Source organism: Carassius auratus, unplaced genomic scaffold (genome assembly GCF_003368295.1).
Source record: "Carassius auratus strain Wakin unplaced genomic scaffold, ASM336829v1 scaf_tig00216636, whole genome shotgun sequence".
In the NCBI taxonomy this organism is placed as follows: domain Eukaryota; kingdom Metazoa; phylum Chordata; class Actinopteri; order Cypriniformes; family Cyprinidae; genus Carassius; species Carassius auratus.
In genome coordinates this window covers 46,270-70,525 of record NW_020528671.1, presented here as the reverse complement: position 1 = coordinate 70,525, position 24,256 = coordinate 46,270, and the positions used below count along the sequence as shown (strand labels likewise).

The window sequence follows — 24,256 nt, the reverse complement described above, 5'->3', positions numbered from 1 at the left end:
CAGGTTTGTGTCCAATTTAAATGTAAAAATGAGGGTTTGGTCCTTTTTCGAATCAATAAAATAAATAGGTATATACTGTTACTAACATATCTAAATATATAAATATAGTTCACAATGGTTGGTGATCTGCAAAAAGAACCATCTGAAATGAATTATATGCTGCATTCAGTGACCTTCTGCACAGTTTATTGTGTGCAAATATTATCTGCCTGCTGTTTCTGTTTGCTTTCAGTCTGTATATGATCACATTTCCATATATTCCTGGTGCTAAATTCAGAAAAAAAATGGTGCTGTAATATGGATGTATATGAAAAAAAACTGTACAAAAGTCATGTGCCTGACACAACAACAGGAGCTGAGCAAAATAGAGCCTTATGATAAAAATATAATTCAGAGATGAAACACTGTCCAAACAAACACCTACCACAAACAGAATTGATGTAGACCTGTGGGCTTGAAATCAAAATTATGTTTTAAAAACGTAACTTGTTAAATACTTGAGAAGCAAATCTGCATAAGATGTGTTTTTAGAGAATACATACTGTCATTCAAAAGTTTGGGGTCGATTCCAGATTTGTTTTCTTAGGCATAATGGCTACATTTATTTGATAAACAATACAGCAAAGCAGTAGAAGTAGCAGTTGTGTAATATTATTACAATTTCATTTGTTTTTTAAGTTTTTCTTTTAACATGTAATTTACTCCAGTGATATTAAAGCTGAATTCAGCATCATTCCTCCAGTCTTCAGTGTCTGCTCAGGAAACATATCTTATATTGTCAGTTGTGCTGCTTAAATGTTTTTGTGGAAATCGTGATTCATTTTTTTAGGATATAGAGAGTTCAAAAGTACAGCTCTTATTTTAATAGAAATCTTTTGTGACATATAAATGTCTTTACTGTCAATTTTAATCAATTATTCAAGTATTAATTTATTAAAATAATATTGACCCCAAACTTTGAAAATATCTTTTTTTGTTTGTTTATTTGATCGTTTGTTTGTTTTAACCCAATAAATCTAACAACCTTTTGAAAAGATTACATTAAAAAAATATATAATACAGTTTTGCTTCTGAAATAAATGTATCTTTTTTTTTAACTTAATTGTCAAAGGAATGTTCAGATATTTGTGTAAAATTAAAGAAAAAATTATTTCACATTTCAAAAAACATCTGAACTGAAACTTGAATGTTTACTGAACAAAAAGATGAGACTGTAGTTCAATTCTGACACGAGTTATCTATAACCTGTTTTTGTAGGGTAGATGGTGATTTCACACACACACACACACACACACACACGCACACACACACACACACACACACACACACACACACACACACTCATGTAAGCTCTCTGATCAGTGAACACCCCTGGCATGAGGTTAACACTGGTATAAAGTGTCACATGAATCATCCACTAGTTGCTGTAGTGAGCTCTAAAACACCCACCCAACTGGAACCCACTGCTGAGCTCCCTTTAACTCCTCTAAGGAGGATTTGAGCTTCCTGTACGCTTGCTCCAAATCGTCATTTACTATGGTGAGGTCGAAGTAGTGTCCGTACACTCTCTGAATCTTGGCGCTCTCATCCACCGTCCTCTTCAGTTCTGCGTCCTGTTGAGATGAGACGGATGAAGATTTTTAGGATGGGCAAAACTTCAGTTTCAAGCAAACCATGTTTAGTATACAGCGACTAAGTGGGATTTAAAGGGATAGTTCACACAATTAAATTCACCCCTTGATTTACTCACCCTCAAGCCTTCCCTAGTTATATATGACTTTATTTTTTTCTGATGAATACAATTTTTTTTGTATTTAAAAAAAAATGTCCTGGCACTTCCAAGCTTTGTTATGGAAGTGAATGGGTGTTGAAATTTTGAAGTCCAATAAAGTCTTTCCATCCATCATAAAAATTGCCCCACACAGCTCTAGAGGGGTTAATAAAAGCCTCCTGAAGCAAAGCGATGTGTCTGTGTAATAAAAATTTTACAACTGGTTACACTTTAATTTAATGTGTCCTTGTTACAGGGTTCATCTTCACCAAAGCTCTCGGACTAAATCTAAAATATCTTAAACTGTGTTTCGAAGATAAACGGAGGTCTCACGGGTTTGTAACGACATGAGGGTGAGTCATTAATGACATCATTTTCATTTTTGGGTGAACTAACCCTTTAGGCACTAAGTAACATTAAATGAATACATGTACTTACTATATGGTTAGGGTTATTTGCATGTAATTATGCATAATTTATTGTCATTATAATAGTATGAACATGTAACGTGTAACAAGGACACCTTAAAATAAAGCATTACCGTACAACTTTATAAACCTTAATCTCTAGCCGGCTAGTCTCGCTAAAACCAAGTTTTGTATACAGAAAAGTCTCCTCTTGACTTGAATTGAACTAATATTCATACTCATAATTTGTGATCAGTGTTTTGTTTTGCTCAAAACCTAAAGTATTGAAGATCAAGGACATTTTTTATTATAACTTTGACTGTATTCATCTGAAAGGCCTGGGATGGCTTGAGGGGGAGTAAATCATGGGGTAATTTACATTTTAGGGTGAACTATCCCTTTAAACTTACTGTTCGGTGTTTGGTCACTCCTGCCTCCACCCCAGATCTGTTCATGGCCTTCAGCACCTCAAACTCTGGGGCTTTGATGAACACCACATACGGCAAAAACTCTGATGTCCTGAGGACTTTTAGGGCCTATGGCAAAAACAAATTAAACAAATCAGAATCAAAAAGTGCTTTTCATGAAATACTATAAAACAGCATCTCGTGCTTATGAAATCTCGTAGATGTTGATCTTCTGCTTAGTTAAAGAGACCCTTACCTGTGGGCTGACGTCCAGGATACAGATACGTCCCGCCTCCACGACTTCATGGATGGAGTCATTCTTGGTGCCGTAGAGGTTACCGTCATATTCACCGTGTTCAAGATAGTGGCCAGCTTTAATATCAGCCTCCATCTTACTCCGGGACGTGAAGGCATACATCATGTTCTCTCTGTCTGCTGATTTGGGCTTCCTAGAGGTGTCTGTGGACAGTTATATGACAGCCCAGATGAAATCATTTCTGTTTTATCAACAGATTAGCACTAGATTTTAGTTGTGTCCAAAAAATCTCTCATAATAAAGGGAAGAAATATTAGCATCAGGTCTGAGTCTGAACCCCAGAGTAATGAAAACTGTGCCTAATACCCCCAGAGAGGACTCACAGGGGACGGTGGTGCCATAGTGCTGAGGGTCTGACACTAGCAACTTATTCTTCAGACTTCGTCGGCCCACTCCAGCTGCACCAATCAGAACCAGCGTCTTCCGGCGAAAGGGTGGGACTTTTGCCACCTCCTCATAGATCAGTAACTCATGCCTGTCAAAATCTGTCAGGGTTTAAAAAAGAAAGAATGAAAGATCGGAAAAACAGAAAAGACATGCCGTTTCAAAAAGACATGCATTTGAGTAAAAAGAAAACAAACCTGCATTTTTTGTAGTTAGATACATCATTTTCTTCTTCTTCTTGCCAACCATTCCAGTGCAGAGATTGGCTGTCATACAACACAGAGAAATAAATGTTTTATACACAAATATTTACTGCATTACTGAACCTATAACACAGTTTGCATTGCTTTAAGAACATAGACATCGTAAACGTTCATGTTAAATCCACCAGGGGGCAATGATTTCATGATTTCTGAAAGACAATGTGACAGTGATACAGAAAATTCAGCTTTGCCTCACAGGAGTATATTCTGTATATAAAGACATTTTCAATTCTATATTATTATTATTATCACTACAAGTACCTGCTGGTGAAAGGTCAACATCTTTCTTCACAAAAGCTTTCCTCTTCTCCTCCAGAAGTTGACTGGGAATCAGGCCAGCACTGCCTCCCTCGACGTGACGCGCCTGTGGACACATCACGTACAAACAAGTCACTCCGCATATTTTTAGCTCGTTGGTTATCATTTCACCAGGCTGATCAACTTTCATAGAGAGATCTTCTTCCATTTTAACTAAAAAGCAGACATGACTTCAGGTCCTCAAAAAAGAAATGAACACATCATTTTTAGCAGAAGGCTACTCTAGTGCTTCTAATTTGACGGACAAACCTGCCACCAGTTCACATCCTCCTGGTTAACGATCTGCAGAATGTCTCCTCTGGAGAACTGTAGCCCCGCCTCCTTGCAAGGGATGAGGTTGTCATTGGCAGGGTCATAATCACAATGACACTTCACAAAAACCTGCAGAGACCAGGATAAGTGTGATCATGATTGAAACACATTAAAGTTACTGATGTGAACTGTTTCCAGTTATTGATTACAAATTACATGATAGGAACTGCTGCTGAGCACAGCTCCATAAAACTGAGAGACTTTACAAATCTACATCACAAGTAATATTTTTTTAATAAAAAAAAAAAGAATTAGAGCGAATCAATAAATGATGAATTATTTTGCCATTGTGTGAATAATAAGTAATCAGGTAACCGATAAAAAATAAACAGATTTTTTAACATTTTAAAAATGTAAAATGTAAGAGTTTCATATTTGGAATCTGATTATGTAATCCAGGTTACATGTAATCAGTTACTACCCAGCACTGACTATTTCCAATAATTGAAAATCTGAAAATAAGACATTAAACATTAAGAAATTAGGTCAGAGTTTATTCTAAGGCATGTAATATAAATTGATTTAACAGTCCATCTCAAAGTTACAATTGTTTCACCCCATCAAAGAACTATATAAATGCCGTCTGAAATAGTGAAATGCTAATACAACATGTCTGCTGACTGCAACATGCTTTTACATTTAAAAATCTAAATCTTGTCTGATTTGTTCAGACAGTGAACACATCCAGCTTTAACCAAGAGTGAGACTGCTGTGCTCACTCCTTACTCTGGTATCGATGAAACCACGAAAGAGCAGCAGAGAAAAACAAGAGGAAAGTAGGTAGCAGTGATGTGCATATGTCATATCATATGAATCATAATACCAGGTGTAAACGAGGTCATAGGTGTGATGCCCTATGCATGCAAGAACACTGACCATGCCCCGTTGTTTATTTTGAGGGTACCTGTCTGGGGGGATGTGGCTCCTGGTAGCTGGGAAGGATCTTGAGCACCACGCTGCCGCTGGCCTCCCTGCAGCATCTCCTGCAGCACACGAGGGTCGTCGCCCACCTCTCGCCCGTTCACCTCTTTGATGATGTCACCCGTGGGAGCAGTCCCTGCTGGTCGATCATCCCCCGTGGAGAATACGGGCGATCACCAGCTCTCCGTTCTCAAATACGGAACGTCACACCCTGACAAACAACAGGACAACAAGTCAGAAAACTAGTCGGAGTGATGCATACTAACACATTTTTGCTATATTCCATTGAAGAATTTCATATAATAATATTAACATAGTGTGTTTTGAGTATGAGAGATATTTTAAAAGAAACACTGTGAATGCAGTCTTACCAAAATGCTCTCCAGCCACTTTGCGGATGCCCACCATGCGGATGGCATCAGCTGGCACCGGTGCAGTGTTGATGGGCGGCTCCATGAAAGCACAGGGGCTCGAGGGCGGAGTCTCACACGTCTGAGAGGCCACCGAGTCGTGCGTCTCTAACAGAGACTGGTCATCAGAAGCACAGCGCGTCAGACACTGATCAGACTGTCTGTTATTCTCATTTGATTGGTCAGGTTTGCTGATCTGCGGCGGTGTACCTGGAAGTGCGGCTGGTTGAGGATGCGGGACAGCTCTGCGGCCGTGTTGCTGCGGTGTGTGAAGGGGCTCAGCTCTCTCAGGATGTCCTGCACCAGCTCCACATTATTGTCCCTCACGGCCTCCAGCCGTGTCTCCTCCAGACTCTCTGCGCTCTAGAAGATCAGTCGGGGTTTAAGAGCCACACTGATTATCAGTTACTGGTTTGTCGTGAAAGAATATTTTACAGACTGATACTGGTAAAAAGTCCATCAAAATACATGCAAGAATCAACAACATTTAAATGATGAAAGTGGTCATTACAGAAGGTATTACAGTCTTTAGTGTCACATGATCCTTCAGAAATCAATGTTGGGTTGGTGCTGAAGAAACATTTCCTTTTATCATTATTAATGCTGAAAACAGTAACTGGTAACTGATATACGACCGGTCAATAGTTTGTAGTAGCAAGATTAGCTTGCTAATGTAGCACAGTTTCCATAATTCAGCAGCAAACCTTCCGCATTTATAATGATAAGAACCATTATTAATAGTTGATTATCAATAATAACTGAGTACCAAATTTTTAAGACTGAAATAATAGCTGCTGAAATTCAGGATTTTAAAACAAATGAAAATGTTAAATTGTAATAATATATTTAACCAATATAACTGTTTTACTGTACTTCTGGTGAAATAAATACAGCTGTAGTAAGCATTAGAGACTCTACAAATCTTAATTATTCCACATTTTTGACAGGTGGTATACATTCATTTGAAATCAAAATTTCATAAATGTATTAACTTGTATAAGTGTAACTTAAAGTAATTAAATAATTTTTCGGACAGTAATGACTGCGGTATGTTTTGGGGCTGAAGACTGACCACTGGGCTCTCCATGATGCCCTTGAGGAAGATGAGGTCCAGGTCATTGGCCGTGGTGGAGCTGGTGCTGTCACTCAGTGTGTCCAGCACCTGCGGCACTGCTGGGGGGAAACACAGAGACCTGGTCATACACTGTACTGTCTGATCAAACACACACTCACGCAGTCTGTTCTATACATGCATCTTACCATCTGGACAGTACAGCTCAAATGTATATGAAATATGTATTTTTGTGAAGCCTTCTCTAACTATGCCTTTAACTACTGAAATATGACTAATCGTGGATATGATAAGATGAAGATGGCTTAAACTACAAGACTGACCTCTTAGGGTAGATATATCAGAATCACACAGTATTATTATTAGCAGACACTGCAGGGCACAAACATGTGGATCTCCAGGGAATGATATCACTGAAGCTGGGTGTCCCTGTGTGTGTGTGTGTGTGTGTTGTGTGTTTGTGTCAGCCATCTGTGGCACAAGGGTGTCCATGTTTATAAGTACAGCGCCAGGAAAATCCTCACAGCAAACAGTCCAATTACCTTTAGTGACCATCATTTCTGTGATTCATCTGCTGTGATCTGTACTGTTTTGGCTCGACATCAAATTCTTAGAATGAAACAACTTTGTTGCGGCTACTGTTTACGCCACGGGCACAAAGCAACACTAGTGCGCTGAAATGATGCTAAGCCATCTGCATTAGGGTCCAAAGACGTGCAAAGGAAACACATATGCTGTAAATAAATGCTTTTTATAAACTTTATTTTAAAAGCTTTTTTCATTCAAACAAATGGATTTAAACTTGTTTTGTTTGACTACACATCACATTAAAGCACTTTTGGTCATACATTCATCCTTTATTTGACAAATAGCAAAAAAATAAAATAAAATAAAAAATAATGGGGGGCATTTAGGATGGACTAACTATAACCTTAAATTGAGCAGGACAGATAAGCTTGATCATTTAAAATGGTAAAAGCATGATTTTCCTCACCGTTATTTCCATCACAGAATGCTGTTGGACACAATGCATGATTAGAAATGTGGTGGAAATATGAAAAAGTGACAAAAATGAATCTCCTGTGATGTCTGTATTTTCACTTTTGGACATTGTTATCGGATACATTAAAGGAACATTCAATGGTGAGAATGTAAAAAGGTGTGTTTTATATGTGTATTTTGTAAAGTTCCACAGGGCCACAAACGCTCTTATTGATGATGATACTCACCATGCTCCGTGCCGGTGGCTGCCACAGGCATGATGCTTGAAATCTGCAACCAGAGAGATTTAACATCATCATTACGAACAGAGCGCAGAGTAAGTATAAGCAAAAGAAAGATGGGGAATGAAAAGAAATGTAAAAGAGTGGGGGGGGCATTTACTTGAAAGATGTGGCTGCTATTAGAATATATACAATGAAATGAGATATGCTGTCTGTGTGTGTGTGTGGGGGGGGGGGGTGCGGGTTGCTTAGACTCAGCCCTATCCTCCAAATGAAAGCATGACAGGGAGCAGGTGCACTAAATACACAAGAAACAAGAGGAGGAGGAGAGAGGGAAAAACAGAAGTGCTGAGGATAAGATTGAAAGCTTTTATGCATATTTTTTATAATAGACTTACTGGAATACTTGATTCGGTTTGATCAATCGCTATAAATAATTCTGTATAAATGAATGTGACTGTGTATGAATGACTGTGCTGTCCCAGGCAATATATTATATATTTATTTAGATCACTCCACAGTCACTTTCTTACAATATAATAACATCAATTTCTAACAACTAAATCAGAGATTCTTGTTATTAGGCATGATAGTGATTTGTATGCTGGTCATTATAATGAAGTAACTGATACATGGTCCTCCTGAAGAGCTGCTTTACTGACCACTGACTGTAAATTATACCATATAACAGATTGGCAGCAGGAGTAAGGATGGACAGACAGATGGATATCTTTCCCAAATTGCAATGACTGCTCTAAAATGAGACACCTGAATTTCAGGAGGTTAGGACAAAGATTAGGACACATGCTTATTTGATAACAGTTTTATTTACTATTTGAGTTAATGTATAGAGTATGCCTTTTTAAAATGCGTTTTTTCCAGCATTGTTAGATGCCAGTTTCAAAAACAGATTTAGCTAGTATTCAACTATTCCTTGAAATGATTCTAAATCTGTATTTAAGAGTCGCAAAATAAAAAGAAGTGCTAAAGTCTGATTTTGTGGCGCCTGAGCTTTAAAATGAAACTATTATAATCTTAATGCGAGTGGTGAAGGATTATGAAAGTCTGACAGTAATCAGTGTTGAGTGCTACTGAAAGGTTAACCCTGCCTGCTTTAAATGCATGAAAACATTAGTTCGAAATTTAGAAAAGTATTATAAAAAATAATCAAATGTAATCCGTTACATTATTTTAATAAAGTGATTGAAATAGTTACACGATAGATAGATAGATAGATAGATAGATAGATAGATAGATAGATTTTAATTTAATATGATGTATAATTCAGTTTTCATTGCCGTAAATTCCTTCTCTAAAACTGTGTAAACCGTGTCCCAGAAAGCAGTAATCCCTTGAAGACCTGAAGGATCAGAGAAGGTTAAGAACTGACACACCTCTCTCTCTCATTTGTCACACACACACACACACACACACACACACACACACACACACACAGAGAGAAATGGCTAATCCAACTAATAGGCAAACAATTGTTTTCTCTGTACATCTGTTGTGACTTTGCAACACTTTCTCACGAACAGGAGCTGCACTGTCAATCATATTATAAAACAGGATGTATTATGTAACTTATGTACTGATACAGCCCACAGTGGGCGTATAAAGTAACCGTGTTTATGCTAGAAACGACTACACTGCCATCATTACTTCAGCTCAAAGAGGGATCTTCCCATGGGAGCATTAACAACACACCATTCTACTGACATTATGAGGCTTTCAACACAAATAACGGGAGCAACGCATTCTCAAAAATCCTTTGCAACCATGAACCATTTCCACATACACTGTATGACGGAGGTGGTTGCTATAGTGATTCTTTTTCTCCCACATGTTACGTAGGTTATGAGCCGAGTGACTAGCCTACTTCCTAAAGGGGAAAGTGGCTGCCTTATATTCCAGCTGTGCCGAATTCAAGCTGAAGCCCAGGAAGCGGGAACGTCTTACTTAAACTTCTGGTCTATTTGATTGCTGTTATACAGTTATTAGACAGATGTGTCACTCAGAGATTAAAACTGTCATCAGTTACTCACCCGCATATTGCTCCAAACATGTATGACTTTTTTTTCCTGAAATTATATTTTTAAAAATGTCTTTTTACTTGTCCATACAATGTAAGTCAATGCGCACTGAAACGGTCACCGACATTCTTCAAAATATCTTGTCTTGTGTATCAGTGTATACAGGTTTGGATTGACACGAGGGTGAGTAAATTACCTTTAAACATGAGCCAGAGTATAGTCCAGAATTCACTTAAGAGGGTTTAGCTGAGCTTTATATAGTCTGTACTCAATGTATATGGGTAAACAAGGTCAAATAAGCCTGCTTTTTACATTTACATTTATTCATTTAGCAGACGCTTTTATCCAAAGCAACTTACAAATGAGGACAGTGGAAGCAATCAAAAACAACAAAAAGAGCAATGATATATAAGTGCTATAACAAGTCTCAGTTAGGTTAACGCAGTACACGTAGCACGGGCTTTTAAATAATATAATAAATAAAAAGAAAACAGGTAGAATAGAAAAAGAATAGAGCAAACTAGTTTTAGAGGTCTGTACACACACAAACACACACACACATATACATATATATATATATATATATATATATATATATATATATATATATATATATATATATATTTTTTTTTTTTTTTTTTTAATGCGAGCAGCGTTCTGGATTAATTGTAAAGGTTTGATAGAATTGGCTGGAAGACCTGCCAGAGAGAGCACTGCAATAGTCCAGCCTGGACAGAACAAGAGCTTGAACAAGGAGTTTGTGCAGCATGATCCGAAAGAAAGGGCTTGATCTTCTTGATGTTGATAAAGCAAATCTGCAGGATCGGACAGTTTTAGCAGTGTGGTCTGAGAAAGTCAGCGGATCATCAATCATAATTCCAAGGCTTCTAGCTGTTTTTGAAGGAGTTATGGTTGATGTGTCTAACTTGATGGTGAAATTATGATGAAACGATGGGTTTCCTGTAATCACAAGCAGTTCTGTCTTGGCAAGGTTGAGTTGAAGGTGATGGTCCTCCATCGAGCAAGAAATGTCTTTTAGACAAGCTGAGATACGTGCAGCTACTGTAGGATCACCAGGATGGAATGAGAAGTAGAGTTGAGTGTCATCAGCATAGCAGTGGTATGAAAAGCCATGTTTCTGAATGAAAGAATGATGCCATGCAGACAGAGAAGAGAAGTGGTCCAAGAACTGAGCCCTGAGGCACCCCAGTAGTTAGATGTTGAGACTTGGACACCTTACCTCTTCAAGATACTTTGAAGGACCTATCTGATAGGTAAGACTTAAACCATTGAAGTGTGGTTCCTGAGATGCCCTTTGCCAGGAGGGTTGACCGGAGGATCTGATGGTTTACTGTGTCAAAAGCAGTGGACAGATCAAGCAGGATAAGTACTGAAGATTTGGATTCCGCTCTTGCCAGTTTTAGAGCTTCAGCAACTGAGAGCAAGGCCGTCTCAGTTGAATGTCCACTTCTGAAGCCAGACTGGTTGTTGTCAAGGAGGTTGTTCTGTGTGAGAAATGTAGAGACCGGGTTGAACACAGCTCGTTCAAGTGTTTTTGCAATGAAAGGAAGAAGGGAAACTGCTCTGTAGTTCTCTAAAAGAGATGGGTTGAGGTTGGGTTTTTTAAGTAGTGGTGTTATAGGAGCCTGTCTAAATGATGAGGGAAAAACACCAGTGTGGAGGGAAGTGTTAATGATGTGAGTGAGTGCAGGTAAACTGCAGGAGAAATGGCTTGAAGGAGATGAGATGGAATAGGATCAAGCAGGCAAGTTGTAGGGTGATTAGAAAGGTATGAGTTCGGAGATTCTGCCTCAGAGAGTGAAGAGAAGGATGTGAATGAGTGTACTGTATGTTTGCTGGTGATATGAGCTTGAGCATTTTAGATATAATTAGTTTTTTGTAAATGAAAAAAAAAATGTAATTCATCTTATCTCTAGCGTGTTTTATAGTGAAGCTGTCTTGACTGATGACTTATTCTATTCACTCTACTATATACAAACACTATGATTTTGCTGGACCGTCAAATAATGTCACATTTAATCAAAGGAAAGAACAAGAGAGCTTTGATGATGTGGACTTGTGATGCTAGTGTGAATCTGTTGTTTGTGTAGCTGAGATCAGTCCCAGTGGGATGGATGGAGAGGTCAGACTTCACACACACCTCTGTTTCACACACTCTGGTGTATTCACAAGAACGACATCCGTGTTCAGAGTGATGCTGCTATACTGGGATGAAGGGTCAGTTCAGTTCAGGCAAACACACACTCATTTACCTAGCTGCTTTCCTGCAGATCTTTATTAATTTGTGTTGGCTGTGCTTTCTTTGAATATATAGATGCGGTGAACCCTTTGCCTCTGATTTTATGTTGTTCCACTATTCCAACTTCTCGCAGATCTTTAGTGCTTTTATTAACCCACACAAAACACAGGTTTTATTGTTAACCTAGAGGCACTATATCAGCACATAAATTGCTTCTCTGGCCAAGATGTTTGATTAAAACTTTAAATATTGAACATCACAGCTTAATATTAGAATATTCAAATTAGCAATGTTGCCAAAGAAACAAAGTAAAGCAAATTATAGTGTTACAATTAAAATAAAATAAGCCCCCAAAAGTTTTTGAATCCATAAATGATAATAACCTTCAAATAAATTATGCTAGTTATTTTAAAATGTCCAGATCAGTGTTATTTTAGTATCTCTCAGATATTATTATAGTCTGTATTAACATTTTCATTTTATATATTCTATTTCCATTTATTTAATGTTTAATTTAATGTTAATGTTATAATTTTTTGTCATTTTTTTTTTTATATCTCTACACATTTTTTTTTATTCTGGTTTTAGTTGTAGTTATTTTAGTACATCAATTTATAATAATTGTACTATATATAAAAATTATTGATCTAAATTGACTTTGAAAGCTGTCAGCCAAACATGAGAGATGCCCAAGCTCACATTTCAATCTCATTACCAACAGACTTGCTCCAGTGCTCTTTGGTCAGGTATGAATGCAAACTCAGCATCTGAGTGAGATCCCCTGAGAGAAAGCGTGAAGGGGTCTTCCTCCAGCCCTTTACAAAAGGGAGGGATGGTGAATTTATCATGGCTTGGCAACTCCTGAGCCCCCCGCCTCCTTCTTGTCCCATTCTTCCTGCGGACCCCGCTGAGCCCCTGCGCTAATGACACCCCGGTCTGCCCCAGCCCACATCACAAGCAGCCGTGCTCTCCATCTGCTCCCTCGAGCCAAAAAAAGGCATGGCCCATCTGTCTCCAACACACACAAATAGGCCTGCATCCCCTTTAAGGAACCATAACGAGATGGTGAGGCTATGCCAGATTATTCTTCACTTTTAATCACCTGGTTTTGACAGCACATACATATTCATATGTATTAACACTTTAATCAGCTACTGTAATGGTATCAAGAATGTGTTTGTAGTGCCCTCACCAAACACACAACAAAAGCACCAGCAGCTATCAGTATAAACTGTCAGTTAATGTATTTTAATTCTTTGTGTCTTTGTTATTAAATGAGTGCACTAGACAATACACTTTACTATGATTTTGAACGCCATAGAGATCAATGTGATTTTGGGCAAAGTTAGTAAAGCGTCCCGTCCAATAAAGCAACTGACCAATCAGATAGATGACCAGAACTAACTGCTGTATTAAATGACTCCTTATCTTCATATATTTTTTTCAGCTATAACGTACCTATATATATATATTTTTTTACATAAATTGGTTAATCCCAAATATAGGCTCGATTCATATGGAAATTAGTATATTTCTACATCTTAATCACTGGTTCTCTTACAATTAGGAATGAATAACCAAAATTTAGTCTTAATATTACAATGAATTTGCGGATGATAGTTAGAAATATCAGAAGTTGAGTGATTCCGCTCACCACCAACAATATGGACGGAAGCGATGCCATATATATCTGGTACAGCCTTAATTTCATACAAAACTAGCATTCTCATCTGAAATTAACTATGATGAATGAAAGAAAATCATGCTGATGAAGAACAGCAATAACCTCAAGACGCCTTAAACAATGGATGAATGATTCATTGTACTTCATTCCTAACCGCATGACAACAATAAGACGACAACACCACCATCCTATATCATCACAGAAGATGAAACGATGTGGTCCGCATTGCTGAATGGAACACACGTTTCGGGATGCGTCGGGACATAAAAATACATAACACTGGAAATACGTGTGTCGTAAAAATAGATGCTTACCTTTCCAGTACCGTAGACGCTTCGTAACGTTGTTTTGATACTGTTAGAGGCGTCTGAACCGCTACAAAGCGTCAAATCAGAGTCTAGCCATTGCGTAGACATAAAGGGGCAACGCTCAAACGTCTCAGTAGGTGGGACCCACCAGCCGCTGTGTGGCTACAGGCCCGTGTCAACAATAGAATGTTCTCGACAAGCCGCTTTAAATGTTCTCCACTAATTTACATAACAGTGCCAATCAGTTCAGTAACATGTAGTAGCAGGTTCAGCATATAAAATGTATTTTATTAACGTGTTTAATGTTATATTATTATAAAAGAGAACCACAAAGCAGTAAATCGTTTTTTTTTTGTAAAAAATATTTAAAAATAAAACCTAGCTGATAATATAGTGACCCTAAGTGTAATGTGTTAACTTTTATTTATATAATTATGCGGTTAAAACAGCAGTTGCTGTTTTGTAGAGTGAGACGTTAGCTTTGACTTGTGGTCAAATAAATGAAAAGTAATATGATACATAAATACATAAATTGATACATAAAATTAAAGTACATGTTGTGTTATTACTGTGTGGGTTCTAATAGAGCTCTGTTTTATACTACAGCAGGGACATCTGCTGGTCATTTAGAAATAACCTTATAAAAATAAAAAAAAGTACTGAAAACTATGATCAAACTGTTATTATTATTTTAAAACGAATTTTTTTCTTCATGGCATGTTGTACATCTTGTTCAAAGACCACCAGAACAAAATAAATATCCAGATTCACACAATAAACTTTTAATCACATATAATAATTTACATGGTACAAACAAAAGCTCATAATTTCTGTATGACACAATGAAGTATACACATATACATTTCCATCGTTAGTTCCTATTATAATATATTATGTACAGTTGTTAATGGTTTTTGTTCTGTGCACATGAAAGAAAAAGAGGGCATGTATTTAATAAAGAGGTGGATGAGGTTGTCTGATGGTGACTAGCTCTCATATAGTTGTCTGGAGGTTTTCTATGGGAGGCACATGTGGGCTTAGCTCAGGACAGGCGACACGGGGGTCACTGAACTTCACCACATATAAGAGTCTTCATATCTGAAAGACATAAATGTAATTAATATGCAATCAACATCGATAGTTTTTCTGACATCAGTAAGGCATATCAGTATGTTTCACTGATACTATTTCACCTTCAGTCTTTTCATCGATGCTCCCATTTCTGTCAGTGATTTAGTTTTCAATTAGTAAGCACAGTGCGATTTCTTCCTTTTTGAGACCTAATTAGGGCTGTTAAATGTCAAGGCCTTTCAAATATTCAGTGTGCGTCATGTTCCCTAACCCACAAGAAGCCAGGGATCCCATCTGTGCCCTGATTCCTCAAGAGGAGTTGTTCCTCCTTCCTTTTAATACACTACCCATCACACTTCATGAGTGTGTTCACCGAGGATTTAGAGACTGCATTTACCCCAAATACCTTTAAAATACCATTTAAATCAGGAAACTTATTTGCGTCCATCTCTATTAGCATCTATCAATAAAATTGCAGCTACAGTTAAAAGAAAGACTCCCACCTTGATCTCTGTTTGTGCTCTGTGTCATCTCCGAACAGCAACTCAGCCATCAAATCCTCCGAAGTGGACCTTTTTCCATACCTGTATGTAAGAAATATGACAGTTTATTCCCTCATTACTTTATTCCAGCCGTGTAGCTTAGCTGGGAACATTTTGGTACTGAAATAATGATCTCAAATTGCTCACACAGTGAGCTCATTGTGGCGTGTGAAAGTGTCGGGAAGTGAAAAGAACTAGTCAGCCCACTTTATCTGTCAGACACCAATCACTGATACAAATACAAACTGTCTTTTCACCCAAGACGTTATGAATCTAATTTAGCAGTTCAATGTTTTTTTGACCACTTGACAGCTGAATGTGCTTGAGACATGTCACCGAGAAGACTCTGACATTGATCACACAGATGGAAGATACAAAGCCTCTATATCTTCAGACAAAACATGACTGTCAGTTCTAGAGAACATTTAGTGGAAATGGAGAAAAAGTTTCATTATGGAGCTGAGACAATAATACTTGACTAGTTCTTATCTCTCAGAAAGGCATCTTTGAGATGAACAGGCCTACGCTGAAAACAAGCTAAGGGCAACGGTTTGGCACTCGACAAAAAAACAAAGCAATTTCATGCCCAGATTCCTCCTCGATAGATGCCTATGAGCAATATCAATGAGTCTGAGACCAAACTAATGTTAAAGCTATTTCTGAAACATGAGCTCGCCAGAATCTCACCTGCTCCCCATTATGAACGTCAGCAATACTTTGTGAAGAGGCCAGGAGTCATTTCATGCAGTCACGACTGTGGCGCACACATAGTTTAGCTTCTTGAACCATCATGTCTGTTGGTTTCTCTTAGAAATTCATCACATATTTTCAAATAACCCTTTTAAAGGGAAGACTTTAGGTTCTTTGATGGACTAGTAAATCATTGGAAAATGATGAGGCTGAAATTAACTTGAACTAAAGTATATTGAGGGGAGATAAATTATTCACTGTAATGTTTTTATTGGAATGTGCCACTAAATTTTCTGAGTCCTAAATGTCAAAAGCCTGTTAGAAGACTATAAATATGTAAATAAATATAGTCCTCTATAAAGCAGGGATGAGAGAATCATCAGTCTATTTTGGATGAGTATCCTATTCAGTCTCTGAGGCTTCTCCGAGGTGCATCTGTTTAGGTTTTATCACTCAGATTTGTTATATGAAGAGCCTTTGGCCACTGAAAAGTGGACCATAATGCAATTTCACAATCCTACTGCAGAACTTGGTCATTTTTTTCCTGACATATTAATGGGCGATGGTGCAATGGCACCAACGGGAAATCATTTTTATCATGGTCACCTGATTGATGTCCGGAGGGGTGGGGTGATAAGATCATTTTAAGCAAACATACATAATTGCAGGTGCCTTTCTCACCGTTGTCTCGTGATGAGGTTGATGTAGTGTCTCAGCGCGGTGTAATATTTGGCGAGTTCCTCCGGAGGAGCGTCATCTCCGGGATTCTCTGGTTTGGGCGGATAGGCGTCCACAAATGTCCCGAGACACAGGAGCACGCAGAAGAGGAGGGTAGCGATGACGGTCCAGGGTTTCAGCATGACAGCCATCTGGAAAATAAAACTCGCGTTTTTTCCCTTCCATAAACAAATGCACATGTAGACTAACTGTTACAAGAAGCTGTGTTTTGTACGGCATCTACAAAAAATTGATCGGGAAAGTGCATGAGCAACAACAGGTGGAAAAAAGTGTTTTTTGTGAAAAATACAGTTTTTTATATAGTTTTGCGAGTTAGCAGCTGGGCATATTGCAGTCAAAACGACGACAAAAACTTCATTTTAAACAATAATCAAAATTACTTGTTTGAAATTCGGAATGACATATCAGAACTTTTATTCAAATCAATCGAAAATCAGAAGCAAAAACACATGCATTAAAAAAAGAATCACTTTAGCTTGTGCATGATTAAAAGAGTATGATGAAGACTTCTTTGTGAAATGGGATAATTGTATAAATGGAATAGCTGCACAAATAAAAACAAAATCTACATTTCTTATGGTTATCTAGACCATCAAACATGTTTTCCCATGCAGCTAATTAAAAGTAGCCCAATATGAATTTAGTTAATCGTTGAGCGTCAAAGTGATTGCTGTCCATGGTGCTGAAAGTGCTAGTACTAATAGCCTACAAATGACACTGAAAACATATTTAGCATCCGACATAAAAAAAAAAACAAATAAAAAATAAACAATCAGAATTTAACAGGAATGAAAACAATAATGCATAGAATTTCTGCTTAATGCCAAGCATCTTTCAAATGTGAAACGCAAGTTTTGATTAAGCACCTCCACGTGCAGAATGGTAACCACAAGACAAACTTACATTCAGCGCAGTCTAAGAGTTCAGCTTCAGTTATTTCTCTGGAATGGAATCTTGAAGTGTCTTGAAGTTTCAGTGTTCTTTTGCGAGGTCTTTCAGAAATAAGTAGTCGTCCACTAGCGGATCTGTTCTGTCCTGCCCGCAGCTCGAGCGCTTTATATACGGCGCTGCGCCTTGCGTAAACACGAGACGGGCGGTGGAAATGACACGAGCTCTGCCCCCCAAAACCACTTCCAACGTCAGACATACAAACACATTCGTAACACGATAGTCTCATGAAGATCAGTGCTGTTGTTCAGATATAGATCAGTTACCTGAATATCAGACTTAATTTAAAATTAATATCAATAACATTCTTAAAGCTTATTTATGTACATGATTTTTCCATGAAAGTGGCTTATTATTAAGACCCCATTGTTTATGAACAGATAGCAACAAGTGTCTGTCAAGTATTATCTCCATCAAGTTGAGCACTTGCTTCAACATTTGTTGACATGTAAGAATAATTTAGATTGGTCTGAGTTTCTTAAGGCAGGCAGGACAGAGTGTTACATGAAGCTTCTCAGAGACATTGTAAGGTAAGTGAGCCTGAAATAGTGCATTTCATCACTAATAAAGGTACTAAAGCAATTATGCATATGCTTACCAACAAAGCAAAGGTTTATGAACAATATTTTGACATGCACTTTCAAATAAAATATAATAATTATAATTTAAAAAAGAATCTTCGGTTTTTGTCAAAAACTGCATTTTAGGTAGAAATGGCTGGTTAAGCTAAAATTTGGCCTCAATTTTCAGCTAAAATTGGCTGCACACACACACACACACACACATTTTTACACAGAAATTGAGGGTGAAAATAGGTTTATAGGCTGAGATAAGTATGCATATAAAATCTAGTCTTAAAAAAAAACAAATACAAACAGACATAAACTACCAGTTAAAGTTAAAAAAATATATATTATTTTATAATTTAATATTATAATATTTATTTTATATATTATATTAATATAATATTATATAAAAAATAATATTTTTGCTATTTAAAATAATTGTTTTCTATTTGAATATATATTAAAATGTTATTTATTTCTGTGATCAAAGCTGAATTTCTAATATTCTGATTTGATGTTCAATAATCTTTTTTTATTCAGTTGAGTAATTTTTCTCAGCATTCTTTGATGAATAGAAAGATCCAAATATTAGCATTAATATAAAATAAAAAGCTTTTGTAACATTAGACCCTCTACCATTCAAAAGCTTGGAGTCGATATTAGATAGTAAAATTATTTCAAAATTTTAAGAAAGTTTTCCTATGACACAATAAAGACAACAGTGTCAATTTACTGTTAAAAATAAAATGATTTCATCCGAAATAACCTGCGTTGTTCTCTTTTTATATTGGCCCATTTTAACTGAACAGCCCATTTTAACTGAATGTTGTGCTATAGCTCAAGAAGTTACCTGCTGATACTCTAACTCTCATAATCCGAAAACAGTTATACTTTTTGACATTTAAAAAATATATGAATATTTAAAGAGACCCATGCTAATTTATAAAAAATATAATTAGATCTCAAGCACAGCTTATTTGATGGTATTATAAGTCATTTACCAAAATGTGGTCCATTTTAACCTACTTCTCCCTACAAGATGGTGGCTGGAAGCCTGGATGAATTAAAACTGACTTTGAAAAATGTAAATTAAATATGATCTTGCAGAATAGCATGATCATTTTCCACAAGTAAGCCTATCACTTTGCGTCATATTTGCATTCATCATGGATCTTAAATTACCTGCAGATAAAGTAAAATGTATCCGTGTCAATATCGTAGGCTAGAAGATACAGTGACATATTTGCCTAAAGTCTAAAATGAAATCAGTAAGAGAATATGGGTAGAAGGAAATGAAAGAGTTGCTTTGGCCCCTGGGTCTGTAATAATACATCAGAATTCTGTACGTTTTCAGGATCCTTTGAGGCTTAAGTAATCAAACTTGTTCCTAACAGACCGATTATGTTGCAGGGAGTTAATACTCCCACGGAAAGCTTTGTGATAATTTAATTATGACTTTACTTGATGTTTCACTCATTCTGTCTGCGTGGTTTAGTTACATTACTTGAGAAAAGAATGAAAAAAAAAGATTAATAAAATGAGACTCAAATGATTTTTAAATGACTTTAGGAGATGCAGAACAACAGCAATTAATGACAGAAATCATATGGCTGTGGGTATTACTGTGTTGTCTAAAACGGATTAAAAACTGCACATATGAAATTGCAATCAGTAACATAGTCTTATTACACTTTTTAGCCAATTTAATATGATTATTTCTGAGCATCTCTATCTTTCCTACTCTATCTTGTATAAACTAATTGGTGCAATTATAAACCTAATTTTAAGTGCATTAAGCACCAATGAATTCTTGCTTTTAACAGAAATAGTTAGATAGTTGGTTGATGGTAAATATGTTTTAGTAGTGCTCTGTACAACAGTCACCCCTGCATGCTACAGATTTACCATGTGAAATGTGCTTGTGAAACAGCCTGTTCAAAGTCAGACTGTAATTTTTCTCCATATCCATTTATTCTATGCAATAAAACTAATATCATCATCTTTATTGTCCAGAAGTATTAAAAAGGTCAACTAATATGTGACTCATTGTCATAACAGGCACTGATGAGTTCTTTCAGTTCTTTCAAGTTGTTGTTGGCTCATGTGCGCAACGTCATGGTACTGGATTTAGTCTCGGGGCGGCTGACGTGGGCTGCCCTCACGGGGAGGCCCCCCCCTTATGCACCCGACTCGTCCAATCACAGCGCAGGAGACGTCAATGGGGCTTGCTCATGCTAACTGCTCTTCCTCAGCTAGGTGATGCTATTCATAAGCTCCACATCGATCATGGTTTGGAGGCTTTTTCAACTCCCTCGAGGTGCGATCTAGTCACTCGAACTGATCCACCAACTCCGAGACCCCCCCAAATCTCACACTGACTCAGGACGAGCCACCCACACAAAAGCCTGAGTCTACACTGAATTGCAAAAGTTGTCATGAAGACAAGTTCTTGTTTAGATACACATGTGTGTTGGTTTCTGTTTCGGGTGGATTTGTTGCAGAGAGATCCTCAGTAAGAGTATTTTATGATCAAATGTGCACAATTAGTCAAAAAGCAAGCATTTCGATGTCTTGAGCTGTGGTGCTCATGTGAACGGTCTAGTTTATGACATTTCCAGAACATCTTCCCCATTGTTTCCTATGCTCACTATGTTTGATCTATAATTAAAATGTATCAAAAGTCAAATAAAACTAATAAATGCATGCATTTAGTCTACTCCTATATACAAAATACAATAAATAACTATAAAGTTTTCAGAGATGTAATTAGCAAGTGTGGTCATACGTCCCCACATTACCTTTAAAAATTCAGAATTACTATCTTAACAGTCTAACATTTAAAAATGTCACATACATTTTAATGAATGTAAGTGACATTATTACATTTGCAAGTGGAAGTGACAATCGAATCGCTAACCTATTTCTTGCCTCGTGAGGAGAAAAATGTCATCCTTCAACATTTAAACCTTGCAGTTGTTAATCAAAAGATACTGCCAAAGCTGCAATATTAAACAATCTGACTGAAGCATGCAGGCAGAAAGTGTATTTAATAGCAATCGCATGTTGCGATGCCAGGATGTCACACATCCCATCTGGCACTCAATTAGTTATACAGAACATACATACTGCGTTTAAAAGCTGGATCACAGATTCATTATAGTCAGTAAGTGATTAAATACGATTTTTATAAGTGACTACAAAAGATGCATGAAAGAAAAATCACAAGTTGCATTAATTAATGCCAACTAATTAAAAAATGTTCTTGTTATTCCATGGTTGGGGTTGATGACACATGTAGAAAAGTTTTTTTGGCAGCTCTTCTACATTAAAAACTGTGCTTCATTTGGTAACATCTCAGTTCATTTATTTTGTTCATGTCAACGTCATTGACTCACACCAAACACTGTACATTAGGTTACACATTTGCATTTGCATTTCTTACAGTTAAGAGCTCCATATTTTATGGTGAGTGGCTTTGAAAAGAACTGAATAACATTTTGGAAAATTCTTGGAAAAGCCTGTTTGGAAAGATACACACACACACGCACGTCATAAATTCCTTTGACATGGTAATATAAGGTTAAAGCTAAAAGGCAGAAAGATAAACCCACGGCTCATCCGTCTGAACGAAAAATCACTCTGCACTTGATGTATGATGTAGTTTCCATTGTATGAGACTGGAAATATCATAACAGCATTAAATAAGAAGAAATATAACAGCATTAGTAATATACCTCACTATGGATTAGCATGTTTAGACGACAACACATGACTCAAAGATGCCACATATGACCATATATTGTTTAATAAATCAGCACGCTCATTTGCCAAATACAACTAAACTTGGCGCCATGACATTCCATGTATTACTTGTCTGCATCATCTTGCTTTAGCGTCAAACTGTGGCTTATACAACTTCCTGGGCATTAACACAGATCATTACGACATGAAAAAGTGTGACTTCCCTCCCTGACAAAGAGGCTCATCAGTTTATGTACCAAAAGCGATCAGTGCTCGGACTGAATGCCACATCCAAATATCATTGTATGTTAAACTGTCAAAAGTGTTAGAGAAAGAGCAACGGTGACTCAGTCTGTGACTGTTGGAGTACTGACTGTTTATTTCACTGTCCGCCTCTCAGGTTCGTGTCACATAATCGACTAGCCTTTTATTAGCGCGGCTAAACTATGACAAAGTGCCCTACTTGCCTTCTACACAAATCCCAAATGTCCTTTTGATTTATTGAGGAATTGTCGCTAGGATTCAAACACATAAACTGCAGGTATAAGAAACGTCAGACAGGTTCTTATTGGCATTTTCATAAAACCCCTTAACATCCATATACTCTTAAAATAAAGGTTCTTTATAGTATCAATTATACCATGAATAATCTTTAACATCCATGAAACCTTTTAATTGCACAAAAGTTTCTTAATAAAGGTTTTTTTTTTTTCTTTTAAAAACTAATTCTACCAAAAACGTTTCACTAAAAGGTTCTTTGGTGTACATTCCTATTGCATCACTATGAAAGCATCGCTACGAAAAAATATATGAAGAGTAATTATATTCTCATATTTCTCAACAGATATTGTTTAAAACTGATTCTGATTAACATGAGCTGATATAAACTCAGCACTATTGTCTCATTATAAATATATTCAAATGATACGGAATCTTTGGAAATCAAGCAGCTGAACACAGTGAAAAAGGAGCATTTTATGTTAACAAAACAATACAAGATTGATATGCAGCAGTTGAGCCTCTTCGAAGGGGAAAAGGAGAGAACTTGGAAAAGCTCTTTTTGTGGAGCCGTCACACCTGCGGTTGAGGGAGTAGGAGAACTAGTGTAGGGGGTTAGCAGGCTCTGCGTCATAACACACCCTGCAGACGCACACTGTCAGTCACACAGCCTTCTGTTTGGCAACTGTGGCTTTCCTGCAAAGATCTCAGGTGAACAAAAACGGCAGAAACATCTGGTTTGAAGAAAAGAAGAATCCATTCTAATCTAATCTGTCGAAATGGCGGTACAAAAAGAGGTTAAGACAAGAATGCAAATACCAAGGCCTCTGGTGTCTTCGAATAGCATGTGAACCTGTGTCAGTTTTACAGGAAGTGCAAGTGTTTGCTTTTCCTGCATCGCTTTCTGTTCTAGTCCTCGTTCAGCTCTTTGACTCATATCAGTCACAATAGGAGCCAGTTTTGAATCTGTGAAGTCTCCTATTCTCATTCTTTGCGAGAAATCTTCTGATAAAATACGTCATGTGGCAGGAAGTGGAGGGAGAAGTGACATCATCATTAGTAAAACATTTCAGATAAATCCTAATGTGTCAATGGGATTGACGTATATGCCAAACCGAGAGTCGTTTTTTTTTTTTTTATCAGCTGTTTGCATATGAATCACTCTTTTGATCCAATCGGTCAAACAGGTTTGTAAAACGTAATTCAGACTGAATCATTCAGACTGTTGGCCTGTTTTCACTGGTTTCTCACACTGAGATGGTAACGTGGTACTTCATAAGACAGAAACTATTTAAAAGAGTGATAGATGAGGACGGATATTTACTTAAAAGAACATAGTAGGAAATTAAATTTACAAATGTCTTCTATCA

General features: G+C 37.1%; 1 protein-coding gene and 1 pseudogene across 1 annotated transcript; both read right to left on the bottom strand.

Annotated features, from left to right (window-relative positions):
• Positions 1 to 1,156: 1,156 nt before the first annotated feature.
• Positions 1,157 to 14,228, bottom strand: LOC113098756 (MAGUK p55 subfamily member 2-like; annotated as a pseudogene).
• Positions 14,229 to 14,860: 632 nt separating this feature from the next.
• On the bottom strand, positions 14,861 to 18,150 carry LOC113098752 (peptide YY-A). Its single transcript, XM_026263787.1, has 4 exons — positions 18,037 to 18,150; positions 17,077 to 17,264; positions 15,667 to 15,747; positions 14,861 to 15,190 (listed from the first exon to the last, which is right to left on the bottom strand). The coding sequence occupies exons 2-4, from the start codon at positions 17,262 to 17,264 to the stop codon at positions 15,166 to 15,168; spliced, it is 294 nt and encodes a 97-aa protein (XP_026119572.1). The 5' UTR covers positions 18,037 to 18,150; the 3' UTR covers positions 14,861 to 15,165.
• Between the last annotated feature and the right edge of the window lie 6,106 nt (positions 18,151 to 24,256).